This window comes from Antechinus flavipes, chromosome 4 (genome assembly GCF_016432865.1).
Source record: "Antechinus flavipes isolate AdamAnt ecotype Samford, QLD, Australia chromosome 4, AdamAnt_v2, whole genome shotgun sequence".
NCBI classification, from domain to species: Eukaryota; Metazoa; Chordata; class Mammalia; order Dasyuromorphia; family Dasyuridae; genus Antechinus; species Antechinus flavipes.
In genome coordinates, this window is record NC_067401.1 from 39,793,933 (window position 1) to 39,814,845 (window position 20,913).

Sequence of the window (20,913 nt, forward strand, 5' to 3'; positions counted from 1 at the left end):
ATCTAGGGAAAAATTCAAGAACAGGTTCATTTGGCTGCTTTTTTGGGTGTTTTTTACTTATCTCAAGTTATCTGATCTGTAACTAGAGAAAAAGCAGTGGAGAAAATGACCATTTAGATTCACCAATCTGAACAGTTAGCATGCTGTTATGGGAGGAAAAAAAAAACACAAAACCCCAGGAAGTAGTAGGAGGCTGTTGACCAAGGTAATCATGAAATGAAAGTGAAATCATTTTGCTTCCTCATTATGTAGGACTCATGTGACAAGTTCTAATTATTTAAAAGTGAATTCTGCAAATCTCTTGTTACTCTGAAGTCTCTGGTGTTGGCCCATGATATTCCAGGATTTCAAGAGGAGTCCTAACCTCTTAAGGTAGGTTTTTAACTTTTATTTTTCCTTGTTTAACTACTAAACTATAAAATACCTGATTTACATTTTTATCTTCCTCTCCTTGCCAAATTTAGAGCTGGTACTTTGAGGAAGTAAACTAAGAAAAGTGTCTTGCTTTTTTTTTTTTTTTCCTTCATTCTAAAAGGATTAAACATTTTTAAAAAATCCATATCTGCCTGTATGTCATAGAGAAATAGTTTTATATTATTAATCAAAGTCAGGAATGGGTAAACTTCTTTGGACTGCAAAGAAGTTAGAAAAAAGTATAAACTGTAAAAGACAATCCATATACATTTGCTAAGCACCTGCGATGTTTAAGGCATTATGAACTTTTGCTTCAATCTGTGCGAAATAAAGCCATTTTTACCCAACATAGAAATGTTATTTTGAAATTTTAAAAACTATTGATTCATTTAGGGAAGAAATTCAGAATATGATGACTCAAAAATAATAATAGTTAGCACTTATGTTTAAAGCTAGCAGTTTAAAGTTTGCAAAGTGCTTTACATATTATCTCATTTGACTGTCACAACATCCTTGGGAGGTAGATTCTATTACTATTTCCATTTTACAGATGAGAAAACTGAGGTTGGCAGAGGTTATGTGATTTGCTCAAGGTCACACAGCTAAGAAAAGAGTCTGGAGCAACACTGAATTTAGGTTCATGACCAGTACCTTATCACTAGGATATAGAAGAGAAGAAGGAAGAGGAGAAAGAGAGAGAGAAAGAGAGACACAGAGAGACAGAGACAAAGAGAGAGGGAGAGACAGAGAGAGGGGGAAGGAGGGAGGGAGGGAGGGAGGGAAGGAAGGAAAAAAAGAAGGAAGGAAGGAAGGAAGGAAAAAAAGAAGGAAGGAAGGAGAGAGAGAGAGAGAGAGAGAGAAGACAGAGACAGAGAGACAGAGACAGAGAGAGAGGGAGAGACACAGAGAGAGAAACAGAGAGGGAAAGAGGGAGGGAGGGAGGGAAAGAAGGAAGGAAGGAAGGAGAGACAGAGACAGAGGGAGAGGGAGAGAGAGAGAGAGAGAGAGAGAGAGAGAGAGAGAGAGAGAGAGAAACAGAAACTGAGGAAGATCAAGGGAGGGAAGGAGGGAAGGAAGATAGGGGGGAGAGAGAGAGAGATAAAGACAGAGAGGAGAAGAGAGACAGAGAGGGAAGGAAGACAGGAGGAGAGAGACAGAAACAGAGAGAGATGGAGGGAGGAAAAAAGAAAGATAGGAAGAAAGGAACAAAAGAAAGAAGAAAAAAGATGACCCAAGAGGGAGAGAGAAACTAATATGAAGAGTTTCTTTAATAACGTGTGGAACTCATGGGTGTTATGAGAAAACGCAGCATATGAGAGCTCCCTCTTTCCCATTCAGAAGTAAATTCCCATACTTAAGAGTTTTATCTTTCTTTTTCATGATCAAACTGTCGATTTCTGCAAAGCATGAAAATTTCTCAGAAACGGGGAAGAGGAGAAAAATTTCTCGGATTTAGTTACATTAAAAATCTTGGAAATTCCCAGGTTTTTTCTTTCTTTTCTTCCTCCTTTTCTTTCTTTCTTTCTTTTCAAGATGTAAGTTTAGGTCACCAAGGATCGGGGAATCTTAGTAAATCCTTACTTCATTAGTGCTAGTCAATGCTGGAAATGGTATTTATAGAACCTCAGCAGAGTTGAAACATCTCTTCCCCAATCCTCCACCCCTAGCTAAACAGATGAAATTCCCATCAATTCTACCTTCCTCACATCTCTCTTTTTTATGTAAAGCAATATGGCTGAAGAACACTTTTCTACCCTTTTCTTTGAAGGAATGAGTGACCTGACTCTCTGACCATGCTTATCACTTTCCAATGGAGGTAGCCCAGGGACTGACCTTCTCTACTCCCTTTCCCTCGCCTCCTGGAGGGTGGAGAAAATCCAATGGCTTCTTACTCAGAGCAACCTTTCTGCTAGGAGATAAGAAAATGAGTTCTTGAGGTTTTTAGTTTAGGGCAGGGGTCTCATACCCACATTGCTTCCTTTTTCTGTGGTTATAAAGCTAAACAAACCAGATTATTAACAACTCCAAAGCAGGCAATCTTTTGAAACGAAGTTTCTCAGAAACTTGGATTCTATGTGTCATTTATCGATCGACTTTCCACTCAGCTATACTCTCTATAGCAAAGATACTAACTGGACAATTAAATTGAGTTTAACTAGAAAATCTAACTTAAAAGCACAAAAAGCCAGAAAGAAAATTTGAAAGAGAAGTATTTAGCAATCGACAATGTCACTTATTGCATGTGATAATACTATATAAGAGAAAAGGAGTAGAAAAACTTCACTGTTGTTCCATTCCTCTCTTGGAATATATATAATTTAATTGTTTCATGATGCTTTTTCTTTTTAAATAAACTAAGCAGATCCAGGAAAAGAAAAAAGCTCCAACTGCTCCAAGACTTCAATTCAGTTCCTCTGAAAAGCATCTTTTCCACTGCCTCTCCTCAAAGCAGTCACTGCTTTCTGTTCTTGACTCTCCCAGACTCCCATTTTGTGTCTCTAGTAGACTTGCTGTATCAGCAAGAAAATAAACCAAACCTTCTGTCCTATAGTTTTCTTAAAAAAATAACAATAATAAAGATTAAATTAAATGTTTATAATCCTTTCTACTGGGTAGGGCAGAACGACACTGGATTTGCAAGAGCTTAGAACTTCTGGATTTAAGAAAGCAAATTCTCATCAGGTATACTCATTGAGGGGCATCACTGTATTAAGCCCCCCAAATGCAGGGCCACCAGGCTGCTTAAAGAGGGGTGAACTGGGTCAGATCAGAAAAATGAACCAAGTTAAAACTTCCGTACAGAATCAAGGACAGGCCCATAAGTGCCTGTTGCACTTCCAGCCTCTGTAAGATAGGAAGAGACAGTCTCAGATAAATAAACAGATTTTAATTGAAATCTTGTTTGTATATCACTAGATTTCTTGTTTTTCTGCTTCTACCCTTTTCCACAGTCATCCCTTATAACAAAGAATTGTTGTTGTTGTTTTTTTAAAGAAGAGAAAAAATTCAGCAAAACTAATGAATACATAAAAAAGTAGACATATCCATGGATCTGGACAAATTCAAAGGAATGAAGGGAAAATATCTTCTCCTAGCTCTCCTTTGAGGCCATACTTGCCCTTATAATTTCATAACATCCATTTGGTTTTTGCATTGTTATAATCATGTATATTGTTTTGCCTTGGCTCTTATTTCATTTTGGTTTAGTTTGTATATGTCTTTTCATGCTTCATCACACATGATTTTTTTTTCAAAATACATACAAAGATAATTTTCAGCATTCACCCTTGCAAAACCTTGTGTTCCTAATTTTTCTCCCTCCCATCCCTCCCCTCCCCTAGACAGCAAGCAATCCAATACAGATTAAACATGTGTAATTCTTCTAAACATTTCCACATTTATCATGCTGCACAAGAAAGATCAGTTCAAAAAGGAGGGGGAAAAAATGAGAACCAAAAAACAGTAAAGCAAATAACAGCAACAACAAAGGTAAAAATACTATTTGTGATCCATATTCAGTCCCTATAGTCCTCTCTCTGGATGCAGATGGCTCTCTCCATCACAAATCTGTGGAAATTGGCCTGAATCGTATCATTGTCGAAAAGAGCCACGTCTACTAGAATTGATCATCATATAATCTTATTATTGCTGTGTACAATGATCTCTTAGTTCTATTGATTTCACTTAGCATCAGTTCAACACATGTCATTTCTTACAATACAGTAATATTCTATTATATTCATGTGCCACAATTTATTAGTCATTCCCCAATCTATATGTACTTATTTTTTCTAATTTTTTTTTCATATCACAAAAAAGTGCTGCTACAAATTTTTTGATGTATGTGGTCCTCCTTTTTTGTCGATAATGAGGTACATGAGTAACAGTAGAATATCTATGTTATAGGATATGGACATTTCTGTTACTTTATTTATATTAATTCCAAATTGTGGTGATGATTGCACCAGTTCACAGCATCCCCAATAATGCACTAATATAGTTGTTTTTAAATTCCAACCTCTGCCAACAATGGCTATTCCAATCTCTAGTCATCTTTGCCAATTTTTTGGGTACGAATATTTCTAGTTATATCTGTTTTGATATGCATTTTCCTTATAATTAATGATCTATTCTAGATTCTACTGCATTCTATATATACTTGTTAATAGATTGTAATCTTTCTTCTGATAACTGTTTATATCCTTTCACCATTTCTTTATTAAGGAATAGTTTTGGGGTTTCAAATGTTTCCATTACAGTGAATGAATAATATTCACTGGCTATAAAACTCTTATCAGAGACAGTTGATATAAAAGGTTTTCCCCTTCTCTTATTCTAGCTTAATTAGATTTGCTTGTGCAAAAGCTCTTCAATTTTTGGTGATCACAATTATTTATTGTAATTGCTTCTCCTGTTTAGTTGAGAACTGATCTGTTACCCATCTCTTGCCTATAAAAGATATATGATCTGCCTTTCTCCCAATTTTTATCCTATGGCCTTTGATATTCTAGAATGTATTCTTTTGCATTTATTGTGTAATATGGTGTAAGACATTGATTCAGGCCCAATTCTTACCAGGCTATTTTACCTTTTCAAGCAATTGTGTTTTCCAGTTGATTAAACATTGGATTACTGAGTTCAATTTATCCTCCAGTCCTAAGATCGCGATAGTTTTGTCTCTTCCTAAATACAACTCCTAAGGTCATTAGTGACTCAGCCTCCTTCACAAAGCAGCCAGCTTGAACTTTTCTAAGTGACTGTGACTAATGTCTCACTTCCAAGTCTCGCTTATATTGCCACAATTTGACTGCAGGCCCCCGTTGTGTTATTGTGATGGCCTCCTGACTGGCTCTCTCTGCTTCTAGTTTTTCCTCTTTCTAGTCCATTATTCACATAATTACCCAAATAATCTTCCAGGTATACAGGTCTATGTCCCTTGCTTAAAGAGATTAAATGGCTTTATAGAAATTCCTTAGGCTTCATAGACTAATTACAGCCTATAATCCTAGGTATTTCACAGTAATTTAGTCAAATGACTATCAGCTGTTCCCCAATCTTTTCCCATCCTCCTCTAATTCTGTATATTCACATAGGTCACCTCCCTTGCCTATAACTCACTATCACTTAAATTTTTTTCTGTTGAAATCCTTTTTCCTCTTCAAGATCCAGTCCAGGTGATGACAACCAGGTGGTACAATAGCTAGAGCACCGGATCAGGGGCTGGAAAATGTGGCCTCAGACATTTACTAGCTGTATAATCCCCAACAAATCATTTAATCTCTGTCTTGTATTCCTCATCTGTAAAATGGGGATAATAATGGCAGCTACATCCAAGGCAAATCTTCAAGTGCTATATAAATGTTTCCTATTATGAAGCATCCCTTGATTATTCCAGCTGAAAGTTAATAATAATAATAATAATAATAATAAAATAATCTCTCTTTTCTCTCCTTCCTAGAGCACTTTGCTTTTCTACTTTGTTCTCATCACATTCTACCCTGAATCCTCCTTTTTTCAGAACATGCTGTATTTCCCCAACAGATTAAACTCTGTGAGGGCAAGGACTGTATCTTTTTTTTTTTTTTTCTTTTTTAATGTTTATTCTCAAGACCTGGCCCAGTTTCTCATATGTAGTAGGCACTCAATTAATGCTTGCTGAATTGAGTGATGGAGAGTCCTCTCCTCTGCTTTTTCCTTTCCAGAATGAAGCTGGTCATCTGGATGTTTCTGGCCTGTGCTTCTACGACGGCATACCTCCGTCACGATCCGATGCTGGACAATCACTGGGAGTTATGGAAGAAAACTTATGGCAAGCAATATGAGGAACAGGTAGATGAGATGACTGGTGAACAACTTTCTCTGAGTACAGGGGCATCTTCTGCCACCCTGAGTTTTAGGGGGAAGGCTGCTAGGTGGTGAGAGTGCTGGATGTACAATTAGGAGGGCCCACTTTAAATCCTGGCCCGGATACTTGGGGGGCCGGAGGGTCCTTCCCTCAGCTCAGTTTCCTCATCTGTGACATTGGTGATACAATGAGATGGATAGAGAGGACCACGGGGACAATGGACATGAACTGGGAGAGATTTCAAGAGCTAGTGGGGGATAGAAGGGTTTGGCGGGCTGGGTTCCATGGAGACACGGCTGAGAGACTGAACAGCAAAAATGGCATCTGCCTCCCAGGGTTGGAGCTGATAAAGAGAAAGTTCTACATAGAAAGTACCTGGCAAACTTCAGAGGGCTCTACAACTGTTAGCTATTATTAATGACTTTTATTATACTCAGAAGTCCTGGGGTCGTGCCTGCTTCAAACTCCTTCCTATTTTCTTTGAAAAAACTATCAGTATTCTTTCCTTTCTATTGTTTCTCTATTTGCTAAGAGTTTATTAAGTGTGAGGCACTGTGCTTAGGAATCCCAAGACACACATTCCCTGCCCTCTGAGAGCTTGTAATCTACTGGAATCAGATATCTGTGTTCAGTCGTGTCCAGCTCCTTGTGGCCCCATTTGGGGTTTTCTTGGCAAAGCTGCTGGAATGGTTGGCTGTTTCCTTCTCCGGCCCATTTCACAGATGAGGAAACTGAGGCAGACAGGGTGAAGTGACTTGCTCAGGGTTACATCGGAAGCGGGATTTAAGCTCAGGTCTTCCTGACTCCAGGCTTGGACATTGGTGACGGTGCCCATGTCCCAGTGGCACCTTCAGGGGCACAAGTCTAGAGGCGCTGCACCCTCAGGCAAAGCTGCCCAGAAATGGATGCAGTTAGTTACTTTTTGGATCAATGTTGTGCACTGTTTGTATGTTAGGAAGGAAGGTAAAGGTTTCAGTCATGGACAACTTGCAGAATCATGATGCTGTGGAGAGACGTGGAGAAATTAAAATGGAATTAGGAAGCCTTAAGGACATATTTCATTGGATCTATGATGACATAGATGTGGGCACTTCTTCCGACAGAGCAGAACCTTTCCCCCTCCCCGCTAAAACAGCCCTTGTAATTTTTTACAGTTCCTCCAGAGAGGATATGTCAGCTCCCAGAAGTTGCTTACATTTCCTGGGTGTAATCCATGCAGAACTAAAGCTCTTGCCAGTTCAAATTTGGACCTATTGAGCCTTTTAGGGCAAAGTAAGAGCTTCAAATGTATTTAAGACAGTTTGAAGGAAAAAAATGGCCTGATGGTCAGATGAGACAGCGGTAGGACCGAAGATGCTCTGGGAGCTGTTGGTACATGATGGCTATAAACCGCAGGGATGAATGAACTCACTTAGAGAAAGAGTAAAGAAAAGAGAGGATAAAAGTTTAATAACATAGAGCCCAAGGCTTTTACTGTTGAGATGCAGAGGTAGAAAAACAGATCCACAAAAAGGGAGCTTTTTTTTTTTTTAAGAAAGGCAGCAGAAGCAGAATGGAGATCATATCATGGAAGCCAATAGGAGAGACTTTGGAGAAAGGAGTAATCAGGAGACTCATGTTGGAAACAGGTCAAGAAAAATGACAGAAGAAAGACCTTTGGATATAGCACGAAGAAATTGCTCAGTAATATTTAATAGAACAGTTTCTGTAGATTGTGGGGGACAAAGCCAAATTGCACTGAGTACTGAAGGATTAAAAATAGTAAGTAGTTGGAAGGACCAAATAAAGTAGGGTTAGATCTTTTTTTCTTAAGGTCCAGAAGAGCCTTCCTGTTCCCTTCTTGTATCTCCATCAAGGATATCATCAATGTTTATAAGTTATTCTCATAATGACTTTGTAGTGATGGGACAGTAGTCATATAGCTTGGAGGTTACTGACATTTTCTTTTGCCTTCTGGGTTAATAATATGGTCTGTCATTTTTTCTCCAAGTTCTTGAGATTTTCCTATTTCAAATGTTTTGAGAATCATTCTCAGTGTCCTCAGAATTGTCTTGCCTCCAGAACAACCTTAAGCCATATATAATTGGTCTCAATTATTCCACTAGCCTTTTCTTTGGTTCCATTTCTACTTCTTTATGTAGTGCATCAGTCACTGTGATGTTATTATCTCAATGTGGTAGCTTCCTAGTCTCTGACAGATACAATTGTTTGTTATAAACATCTTTATGGATCATTTATTTTCTTTTTGTTCTGTTAATGTGCTTCTAGTTTCTTCCTAACAAACCAAAAGGTAGAGCTGGCTTATTTAAGCTAAACTTTCCGTAATTATGTTTTTCTTACCATTGCTTCTCATTCTTTTATGAGGAAATAGGAACATGGTGGAGGATTATAAGTAGTATTACTAAACAAATGTCTGGTGAAAATCACCTTGTGAAAATGAGAAGGTGATGCCTTATTGTAAACATTTTGATGATTTGAAGAGACAGAAAATTTTATTTATTTAAAAACTGGAAAAATATAAAATTAAAGAAAACAGTTTCAAGGATACTTCTAGCCTATTAATAATAGAGAATTATCATGAGAATGTCACATTATATACTTAAACATGTATATTGTTATCATAATGGTCTCCAATCAAATAAAATAAAAATTAAGATATATTTAATAAATGCCTTTAGAATAGAAGTTAAATTTTGGTAATTAATTATTTAGGTGTATTCTATTTGCATGATCTTAGACGCATTACCTCTAAGAAGGGCTTGTGCTGGTTTTCATTTATAGCTTTTATCCAAAGTGTAAAATAACTGTCTATTCTCCTTTTAGAACCAAGAAGTAGCAAGGCGACTCATCTGGGAAAAGAATCTAAAATTTGTGACGCTGCATAACCTGGAGCACTCGATGGGACTGCATTCCTATGATCTAAGCATGAACCATCTCAGTGACATGGTGGGTTCATTCCCTACAAGCCCACGTTGCCGTCTGCGGGAAATCTGATTTCTGTCTGAAGGCAGCCAGCAAAAAGATGCTTTCATAAGGAGACCAGCCATAAACATCCAGACATGAGACCTTTCCCTAGAGCAGCTGGCAGCCCATCCACGCTTTCCTATTCTGTTCAGTTTTTGTTCATGTCCTTCCTCGAGTCTCCCCAGAATAGCTGCTCAGAATAGTGTAGACCTTTATTTGGCTCTTTAAGTAATTGTGCTGCTGACAGAGTAATACTGAGGTGATCTCTGGGTCATCCCTCACTTTTGTTACATAACCAGTCTGGCTCCTTTCACAATCCTCACCCTGGCAGCGAGGAGCCGCAGTAGATAAAAGCACCACCCTTGGGATTCCCGGAAGACCTGAATTCAAATTCTACCACATACACTTATTAACTCTGTAACCTGTGTTTTGGATTCCTCATTATAAAATGGGCAGGGTACTAATATTTATCTCAGAAGGTTGTGTTCATAGATTCTTTTTAATTTCCATATTAATCCTATAATAATTTTATTTTACTTATAATTTGTAATACCTACATCTTCTCTTGCATGAATTCCACTGCTTTGCTATCTTTTTTTTTTTTTTTTTTTAAGGCAATCAGGATTAAGTGATTTGCCCAGGGTCACATAATAAGTGTCTGAGCCATATTTGAACTGGAGTCCTCCTGACTTTAGGCTGGTGTTCTCTCCATTGCACCCTTTTTGGATACTGGAATGTCTTTATTCATTCATAGCTTTAAACATTTTAGCTAATTTTTAAAAGTAACTACTGGGAATTGCTTCTGCTATTCTAGAAAGCAATTTGGAACTATGCTCCCAAAGTTACTAACTATACATCCTTTTTGACTCAACTATATCCTTACTAGGTATAATCTGTGCTCCCCCTCAATCGAAGAAATAGGAAAAGAATTCATGTATTTAAAATATCAATAATAACTCCTTTGTAGTCACCCAAACTTGGAAACAAAGGCGATATCCACTTTTTTAAGGCACGGCTAAACAAATTGTGGTACACATATGAATGTAATGGAAAATTAAAATGTTGGAACAATTTCGGATGGAACTGGAGAGACCCTGGTAGCCTATACTCTCTTCTCTCAGGATTAAGCCAACTGTATTTAATTCTTCCTTCCAACATACTGAGGAATCGTGAGGATTTTTTTTTTTATGGCCATTAGCTTAAGTCCACCAGCTGTGTTATTTGTCAGGGCCCGGTGACTTGCAACTCCCAGTTGTACATAATTACTTAATAATGAGTAACTTTTACAAAGGGATATTAACTTCAAAGAGAGTGCTAGAACAAAGGCACAAAGGTGTCCCCAGTACTTCTGAGACACAATCTGTAGGAACAGTCTCAGGACTTAATGTCATTCTTCCACAGTTCCATCAGGATCCAGATGCAGAACAATTGCTGGATGAATGTGTCCTCCTGGGCTAAGGCTCCAGAGATCATTCCCAAAGGTCACAGCCCGGATGCTGGGCTGGCAACCACCCCCAGGCCGGATCCTAGCTTCCAGACTCTAGGATCTCATTTCCCCACCCGTGTCAGAGACTCTCATGCCCTAAATCTAGAACAGAAAAGAACAAGCAAAAGAACAGAAAAAAACAAGCAAAAGAACAGAAAAGAACAAGCAAAAGAACAGGCTCCTTTCTCAGGGGATGCTGAGATCAGATGCTGGTAGATGGGACAAGGGTCCCTCCCTCTAATCTTTCACTAATCCCATGACCTAAAGAGTCCTCAAAGTCCCCCGGAACAAAGAAAGCAAATAGAGCAGATCTTTTTGAAGAATACTGACAGTCATCTGGGAAAAAAGCCTTCCTGTCCCTTGAAAGCATTTCCCTTACATGTAGTCACAGCTCTTTGAGAAATAGTTCCTAGCGTCCTCCCCATGGAGACTCCGTCTGAGGCACTTTGCCCCTTTGCTAGTCCCATGGCATTTCTGTGATCTGATGCAGAGAGGAGGGAGCAGAACCATGGACACAAAGACAACATAGAAAAAAAATATTTTTCTTGAAAACCTTTAGAATTCTGACTAATGCAGTGATTAAACCACAAGCTCATGAATCATGCCCACTTCCTGTCAAAGAAGAAATGGACTTAAAACTCCAAAACAAGGCAGGAATGTTTGGAAATGGCCAATGTGGAAATTCGTTTTGCCAGACTATGTGTACTTATTGCAAGGTTTAAAAAAATTATACTATTGGGGTAAAGAGAAAAAAGTAACAAAAGTTTATAAAAACTCATTAAAAAAAATTTTAGAAGAAAATTAACTACCAAACTTAATTTTCTTTAATCACAGGGACAGCTAGGTGGTGCAGGGGATAGAGTGCTGGGCCTGAAGTCGAGAAGATTTGAGTTTAAATTCAGCCTCAGACCCTTCCTAGTTGTGTGATCCTAGGCCAGTCACTTAAACTCAGATTGCCTCTGCCTCCTCAGCTTTAAAATGGTGATGATAACACCTGCCTGCCATGGTTATTGTGAAGATCAAATAATTCTAAAGCACTTAGCACAGTTTTAGCATAGTAAATGCTAGATAAATGTCAGGTAGCACATGGATAATTATTTCTGCAACAGTTTTTCAGTAGTTTAAATTACATCCCTTTCTGATGAGAGTTTTAACAAAACTGGTAAAAGTTGCAATTTTCACAATTTATTGTTCTCTTATCCATAGCTTGCAGGAGCTATAGAAAAACAGGTATATTAATGCATGTTTGGTGGAACTGTGTACTAGTCTAGCCTGGTGGAACTGTGTACTGGTCTAGTCATTCTGGAAAGCAATTTGGAACTACGCTCAAAAAACTACTAAACTATGCATAATGTTTTAACCCAGAGACACCAATAATAAATCAATACCCCAAACAGATGAAAGAGTGAAAAGGACCACTTTGTAAAAAATATTTGTAGCATCTTTTTGAGGTTGTAAAGAACTGGAAGCTGAGAGAGCACCCATTGATTATGGAATGATTGAACATGTTATAATATACGAAAGTGATGTTATATTATGGTACAATAAAAAATGACAAAGGGATGGTTTTAGAAAAACATGGGAAGTTATATGAAACGATGCAAAATAAAGTAAGCAGAACCAAGAGAGCGATTTATATAACAACAATATTGTAAAACAAACAATTCTTCAACACAATGACCAACCATAATCCTGAGGACTCATGAGGAAAAATGCTACCCAGCCTCAGATAGAGAGAAGCTACAAATTGAGACATTTTGTTTTGCTTTATTACACATGTTTGTTACAGGGCTCTGTGACAAGAGTTTTTGTTTTTCTTGCTTTCTCAATGGGTATTAGGATGGGAAATGGAAAAGAGAGAATGTAGAACTGAAAATAAAATTATTTTAAAGGTCGTTCTCTCATCAAACTTCACTTTGCATTGAAAAAAATGAAGTGGTTAAAAAAGTGTGGAGGGATGTTACCTTATCTTAAACTTGATAACTGATTTAGAACAATCACGATTGCCTGTGATTAACTGTGAAAAGGACTATCCTGGAGTTTATCGAGTAGGAGGTTGACATGGTCAGACCTATGCTTTAGGAAATCACCTCGGCAGCTGAGTGGAGGCTAGAATGGAGAGAGGATCGATTTTTGACAGGGAGACAAATTAGGAGGCTATTGTACTAGAGGTAGGTGATAAGGGCCTGTACTAAGGGTTTGGGGGCTGGGTGAATGGAGAGAAGGGGTCATGTTGTGAAGGTAGAAATGACTGGGATCCTGAAAAAAGAAACAGAAATAAAAATGAATATTTGTTTTGTAGACCAGTGAAGAAGTGGCTTCTTTGATGAGTTCTCTGAGAATTCCTAACCAGTGGAGCAGGAATACTACCTACAGACTAAACTCCAATCAAAAGCTGCCAGATTCGGTGGACTGGAGGGACAAGGGATGTGTTACTGAAGTGAAATATCAGGTGTGTTTCATGTCCCCAAATTATCATGGCCTGCATTGATCCCCGCTTTTTCTAAAACTCCCTAGTCCATAGAGTTTGCCAAATTTTAGTAAATTGTCTAACGGCCACAATTGTTAAAGCTAAAAGCTTCCTAAGCAGGCTATTTCCTTGTGGTGTCTCATTATCTCCCCTCATTCCTACCCCAGTACTACACAGGGCCGGCCTAAGTCAGATGTGAAGTAGGGAAGGGATCTCAAGATCCTCCCCACCAGTCATCTGAACGGCTTCTTTTCCCCTCCCTGGCTCTCCTGCGCTGCCCTCTGGCTGCCCTAGGCCTTCCAACAGGTCATCCTCCAGGAGCCAGCATGCTGATAAGATCCAGGACAGATCGTGTTTGGCTTTTAGGTGTAGATGACCGTTGGCGGTTTATTGTGCAGTCTCTTTCAGTCTGGGTGGGAGAGGAGATCATTGCCCTAGCCTAGAGGAATTAAGTGAATGTTTCATTTTTCAGGAGTAGGTCTCATTTGGGGGAAGACTGGAGGACTTCCTAGCACTCTTTTCAAATAAATACTGCAAAAGGCACCTGTCTACCCTACCTGTCTAGGGGCTCAATATATTTTATTGATCTGATTGGTTGGCTTGGTTATCCAATCTGTTCTGAGTTTAGTTCTACACAGAGAGACAAAGTGATGGGGAGAGAAGAAGGGAGTGGGGGAGAGGCCCCCCGTCTGCTTTGTGGGGGTTAGCCCACCCTGATCTCCATGGTTACCCTTTTCTTTCCTTTTTTACAGGGCACTTGTGGTTCCTGCTGGGCTTTCAGTGCTGTGGGAGCCCTGGAAGCACAGCTTAAGCTGAAAACAGGAAAGCTGGTGTCTCTCAGTGCACAGAACTTGGTGGACTGTTCAACTAATGATAAATATAAAAATTATGGTTGCAATGGTGGCTTCATGACTAGGGCATTTCAATATATCATTGATAACAATGGCATTGATTCAGATGCTTCCTATCCTTACAAAGCTAAGGTATGTTGGAAGAATCACAATGTCCCAGGTCCTCAGTTTCCTCAGTTGTAAAATGAGGGAGCTGGTCTAGATGGCTGCTGAGTTCCCTTCCAGTGCTCAGTCTAAGAACCTACAGTCCTATGAGTTTTCATTTTGAAATTTCTTTATTCCTTATAATCTTCCTTCTTAAGTATGGTTCTATTTAAATTTGACAATTTACCATATTTTTAAAATCAGTGAAGGTCATTTGATTATTAAAATTTTGCTATGTTTCCATTTATCTGACACTTTTTAAAATTTAGGCTTCCTGGAATATTCCTGTGATAACCCCATCTCATTCTCAGTATTATTCCCTCTCACAAATTTATCTTATGTACTTACAGAATGTTAGACATAGAAGGAATGTTACAGATCATTTAATCCAACCTCCTCAATTTACAGGTAAGGAAACTGAGACCTAAACGTGGTAAATGACTTGTCTATGGTTACATAAGATAGGCAGTGACAAAGCTGGGGCTTGTTGCCAAAATTTCAGACTTTAAGGGATCCATAGGCCTTTTCACCCCATCCCTGCCAATTTGATCTCTGATTATTTCAGCATTTGAGACAGGATGGAACAGTATCCTAAAAAGACTAAAGAAGCTGGGTGACCAGTAGTGAGCTTAAAGAAAAGGCTTAGGGGAGCCTGATAGCTGTAATAAGTATTTGAAGGTTTGTCATTTGAAAGAGGGATTGTGTTTGTTCTTGGCCTTGTAGGCCAGAACCAACCAGAGATGTGGCTTGCCAGAAGGAAAATTTTCTAAAAATAGCTGGAGTTACATAGTGCTTCACAAATCCCTCATTTTAGCTTCATAATTCCAGAAGGTAATTGCTATCATCGTCTCTGTTTTATGAAACAAATAGAAGTTATATGATTTCCAAGGATCACACAGCTATTAAGTGTCTGAAGTGTTCCTGGTCTTTCTGATTCCAAATCTAGCTCTCATTTTCCTCTAAGAATCCCAGTAGTTCAGGAGTATATTGGGTAGCCTGGAAGGTGCAGAGTTCCCTATCAAAGGAGGACTTTCACAGGAAGAGAACTTCTCAAGGGTACTGGAGAGGAGATTCCTGCTTCAGGGCTGGGTCCTTTCCAGCTCTGAGATGCTGTAGCTCTTCTTTACCAACAAATCAAGATCACTAAGGCTGAGGGCCAGTTTCATAGCATCTTTTAAAGGAACATTAGGATCTCTCCAGCTTAAAGCCATATAGCTACATGCTATGAGTGTGGAGAGACTAGATTGCTTTATTTTCAGGGCTATAACTCCTTCTCTGTGACTAAAGCTTGGATTCGATTTCCATTGACACCAAAGGCAAGACAGGAGGCCTAGGATGGAGAAATCCATTGATAAAGGAGTGAGGATAAGGGTGTTATAAATCCTATATAAGCTGGGTTTCTGATCACCTCTGACTTTCTCCTTTCTCCAAGGGCAGTTCCTCCTCAGGAATATGGTCCAAGTTTTCCACTTGACTTTCCCACTGCTCAACTGACTGTCCCCCAAGAAGTGGGACCTGATCTTCTCCACCAATCACCAGTGTTTCCTGTGTAGTATCTTCTTCCTTTCATCATCCAGTGAATACTTTCACCCCCAAGGATTCTAGTCTTTTCCAAATTGCTCAGAAATTTATCCATAAAGAGCAAAGAAAAGTTTCTTCAAAGTTTACTTTGGAGGATTGATTTACTGGGGCCGGGGTAGAACTCTAGGTCCCTACATATATTTAGGATTTCAAAGAGTTGCAGAGTTTCTGTGGAAGTGCTGAAGCCTGAGAGCCAGCTTTCTCTTTTCAGGATGGAAAATGCCAGTACAACCCAGCTAACCGAGCTGCCACATGTTCAAGCTACACAGAGCTTCCCTATGGAAGTGAAGATGCCCTGAAGGAAGCTGTGGCCAACAAAGGACCTGTGTCTGTTGGAATTGATGCTTCTCTCCCTTCTTTCTTCCTGTATAGAAGTGGTAAATTCCCAGATTCAGCCACCCTCCTTTTTTTTTTTTTAAGCATCCTTGCTGTACCCCTTCCACACCTAAATAATGGATATAAAGGAATTTACTTTAAGTTAACTAGACTATGACCCATCTCTCTGCTGATCTTGCAGTGGGAGCAAAGGGAAAAAAGCCCCAAATGTGCTGCCTTGGTCTCTGTACGTCAAGAGATATCCACAGGTTAGGTGGAGATTTACAGGGGAACATGGATGATAAATGTCCAGGAGAAGAGGATGTGGATGAGTCTGCAATGTTGAGAGCATCCATGGGGATGAACTCAGACTGATCCATCCAAATACTGAATTCAGGAGCTAGATCCTTAGATGTTGCTTAGAGATTCAAGGCAACAAAAATCTAAAATAAGCCAGTCAATTCATAGAGTCTTAGATCTGGAAGGACCTTCAGATGTGACCTATTCCCACCTTCTCATTTTAAAATGAGACCATAGCCTTGGTAGGTTAAGCATCTCAGGCAGCCAGTGACAGAGTGAACCTCACCACCCTGACCCACCTTCCAAGTCAGTGTACTTTAATTCTGCAAACATCCTTAGGAATTTCTGTGCCAGGGGCTGGGGATGCCAAGGCAAAAATGAGAACAGCCTCTGTCCTGGAAAATCTGGAACCCAACAGTCTTACTGAGCATGGGATTCATGTCTGATATTGTTCATGGGAAAATGAGGGATCTGGAAATGTTTTAAAGAAAAACATTTCTAACTATATAGTCCAGAATATGTGTATAATAAATACAAATCAGTTCTAGAACCTGCTGAGTAATAGCATCTACAACTCACACACATGGAGTTTTGTAAGATTTACAAAGCATTTTCTTCACAAGACAGGCAGTACAGTGTGAAAATGTTTACTTTTCATAAACTCCAATGCTTCCTATTACCTGGAATGAAATATAAATTGCTCTGATCGGCATTTAAGCCCTTCACAATCTGGCTCCATCCTACTTTTCTAGTTTTAAATGATCCTCTTCTCCAAATGAAATTTTAAGTCAAGTCCCTGTTTTTTATATATGTGCACATCATTTCCCCTCATAGAGTAGAAATTCCTACAGGGCAGGGATTGTTTCATTTTTGTATTTGTATAACAGTTTTTAGCACAGAGTCAGGCACATAGTGGTTGCTTAACAAATGCTTGTTGATAATCAATTGGTTGGTTGAATTGCTTTGAGTTAATCTTTTTTTCCCATAGGACTACACATATTTACAGGTATGGCTAAGGAATAATCAGCATAGAGCAGGGGTGATTGAGAAAAGACTCTGGAGGAAGTATGGTTGGACTGACTTTTCAAAAAGTTTTTCTAATGGTTATTTTAAGTGTTGTGGTCATTGAAGAGACATTGTCTCTGCTGGTGACTTTTTAGTGGACCTTGCTGAGCTATCCAAATATGCCCAATAAAAAGCAGCTGCGTGTCCACGTCTGTCCATGTCATGTACAATCCTCTTTTTATTCCCAGGTGTCTATTATGATCCATCCTGCACTCAGAATGTGAATCATGGTGTGCTGGTGACTGGCTATGGTAACCTAGATGGAAACGACTACTGGCTTGTTAAAAACAGGTAAATATTTAAACAGATTTTTGTTTGTGCCTCATACAGTTGTGCATCATGGAACAGTTTCAGTAAAATTTTTCAGGCACTGATGATGATAAGACTCCAGAGTTTCTGGTGAAACGGCATGTTAATTGACTGCATAATATCTCTAGAGAACTATGAGAAACATAGTACATAGTAAACACAGTATGGTAAACATTCTTACAAGATGCATTTAAAGTCCTTCCCTGCCTCTTACGGTTATTATTTCATTAAGTTAAAAAAGTATTAGAAACCAATAGAAAGAAAATGTGCTATTCCTAATTCTAAAGCGTGCTATTTCTAATTCTCTTCACTTACATATTGTTTTCTTTTCTTTTTTTTTTTAAAGCTGGGGCCTCAGCTTTGGTGACAAAGGATATATTCGGATAGCAAGAAACAGAGGAAATCATTGTGGAATAGCTAATTTTCCTTCTTACCCAGAAATCTAGAAGATCTCTTCATTTCACTTTTGATCAATTAAGAAAGATGGATGATACTTTGTTCTGAATGTAATTTTACTTCTACTAACCAGTAGAAATAGCCAGAAATGTATGTTGAATAAACTTAGAAATAGTAAAAGCTTCCTTTAGGCTCCCTTCAATTCGTAATTCTAACATGGTTGGGTTGAATTGTAATCTTTGCACATTTATAGAATATGAGGCTTGCTAAACAATTTAACATTGCTTTTACAATTACAGAAAAATGCTTGATTATTTTAAAAATTGTTCTATCTTCAAGTATCCCATTTTTATAATATAATTTTGTGAACTCCCCCCCAGACCCTTTTAAGATTATTTAATAATAAGTCCTAAATAATTTAGGATTCATATATTTCTAAATGTCTATTATCGTCGCATAACATTCATTTCTTATTCTCAGATGTCTGTACAATCCATTTAGTACTTAGAACATAAGTCACAATGTAATGCAAGTAAGTAGTTATAGTAATTTTGATGGAAAAGATTATAGTTCCTTTGTACATATTTTGTTTTCTTTTTAAACTCCTTGAGGACAGGAAACTTGTGTTTTCCATGTTTGTATTCCCTTATAAAACCTAAAACGATATCTTTTCACGCACAGATACTCAGTGTTTACTGGATGAATGTTGAAATAAAAAATAAAACAAAACAATTAAGAACTTTAAAGGCCTTCATTAATATGTCAACAATTAATGTGCAACAGTATTTACACGTTATAAGCCAGCCAGGTACTTTGGAACCCAGCTCAAATTACTGCATAGGTATAGAAAACCATCTTTCCTTAAAAACACATTCCAATTCAAACTTTTCATTAATTGAGGTTGATTTTCCTCACAAGTAAACCAGATTATTGTGGATTTGTGCATAATTTGGAGGGAAGTAGAAGGTTTCCTTGGTCCCTTAGCACGGGCAGGATCACAGGGGAATATATTGCTGATGGAATTGCAAACTTAGAGCACCTTTTTGGAGAGCAATCTGGTAAAACACAATCTGCAATGAAATTACAAAAAGCATCATACTTTTTTACCCAATAATTTCATTGTTGGGAATATACCTTGACAAGTGTTATCAAAAACAAATACGTTTATTTTACAAGATTTTCATTGCATTATTTGAGGGTTGCATCAAGCAGAAGAAAAATAAGGGGGAAAAGTCCAACAATAAGCGAATGGTTAAATAGTGTCATGTTAATATAATGAAATGGTAGGATCTGTCATTTCACTGGGGCAAGAAATTCCCTATAAGACTGCAGATGGAAACTGTTCTGCAAGTTAATAGTCTGGTTCTTCCTTCCTTCCTTTGTCATCAGGGAGGTGAGGAGGGAACGTGCAAGTGAATTGGATTTAAGTGAGGGAGGGCTGGCAAGGTCACCCTTTCTCTGCAGGGCAGCTGGGCCCACTGGCCAGCTATGGATCAGGACGCCTGGAGATGGGCCCGGATGCAGTGGGAGACCTACCTGGGCCTTTTTAAGCTCAGGTCTTCCACAGCGTGACTTGAGGCCCATTCGCTGAGTAAGGCTCGGCAGCAATGGAGGCGAAGGAAGGAAGGCAGGAGTCCCCCAGCCGGCCAGTCCCACTGTGCGCCCACATTGCTCAGAGCTTGTTTGTCCTTTGCCCCGGGAGGTGACGCTGTGGCCCGAGCGCACTGGGGCCCAGATGTGTCAGGGTGGAGGCCTGAGTGACCCAGGCAGCCCCTGGCCCCTCTGCCATACCGGATCCATGTGAGGGACAGTTCTATGGAAGACAAGGGGGAGGGGAAGTGCTCCTGGTGCCTAACAGCCCCCCACCCCCCAGGACACGCAGGAGGCCTCTTGGGGGTCCCGGGCAGCTGGCCGAGGCCTCCGAGCTCCACTCTTTGGGCTCCTTCCCTTTGAAAAGGACTTGCTGTGGCCCAAAGATGAGGAAATCCCCATTAATAATTCCTATACCACACAGACTGCTGGGGTCAGCTGGTCTAGGAAGCCGGGAGTGTCTCCTCCTCCATCCACAGCTCTCCACACTCAGTCATTTAAGCCTTGTGGCCAGAGAGGAAGGAAAGATTGATAAGGTCTAGATTTGGTAACCAAAATGAGATTAGGGTTCCTGGGGGTCAGGGAGTTAAATGATAAGGTCTACTGGCAGGTTTGGGGTTCAGGGAACCAAATAGCAAGGTTTGGCTCCCCTGCACCCCCTTGGGATTCGGCACAAGGGTAGGGAATTTTGGGGACCTCCTTCTGACAGCACGGAGGTTCTCTGTAAAAGAATTTATAGACCCAAAAACCTAGATTGATAAAAGAGGTTTATTATGGGGATTGGGAGTAAGGTTAGAAATCCTGACAGAGAGGAATAAAGTCTGGTTAGGGAAATAGCTGAGGGTAAAGAGGGGATGGCACTGGGAAGAGTATTCCAGTGGGCAGAGGCCCTTGGCATAGCAAGCATGGCATAGCTGGCATATTTGGAACCTCTGCAAAGAGAGGATTTTAGTTTGGCTCTTTTATAATAGGAGCTTTGGCTACCAGCTGAAGGGGGCCCATGGGTGGCGTTCTATAAGCTGGGATTTAGCTTGAGCTGAATTTGAATAGAATTCAATGAATTTCAGGACTGAGCCCACCCTGCCTAGATAACAAGAATGAAACTGTCCCTCGGGTGGGGCCCCTCGCTGAGGCAGAGTTGAAGGAGATTTTCTCCTTCAAGGATTTTTAGAGTTCTAGGGTT

General features: G+C 39.4%; 1 protein-coding gene across 1 annotated transcript; it reads left to right on the forward strand.

Moving 5' to 3' along the window:
* Window positions 1-253: 253 nt before the first annotated feature.
* Window positions 254-18,886, forward strand: CTSS (cathepsin S). Its single transcript, XM_051992752.1, has 8 exons — window positions 254-372; window positions 6,117-6,243; window positions 9,083-9,205; window positions 13,012-13,161; window positions 13,932-14,162; window positions 15,967-16,132; window positions 17,624-17,726; window positions 18,091-18,886. Exons 1-8 carry the CDS (start codon window positions 332-334, stop codon window positions 18,188-18,190), a joined length of 1,041 nt encoding a protein of 346 aa, XP_051848712.1. The 5' UTR covers window positions 254-331; the 3' UTR covers window positions 18,191-18,886.
* Window positions 18,887-20,913: the final 2,027 nt, after the last annotated feature.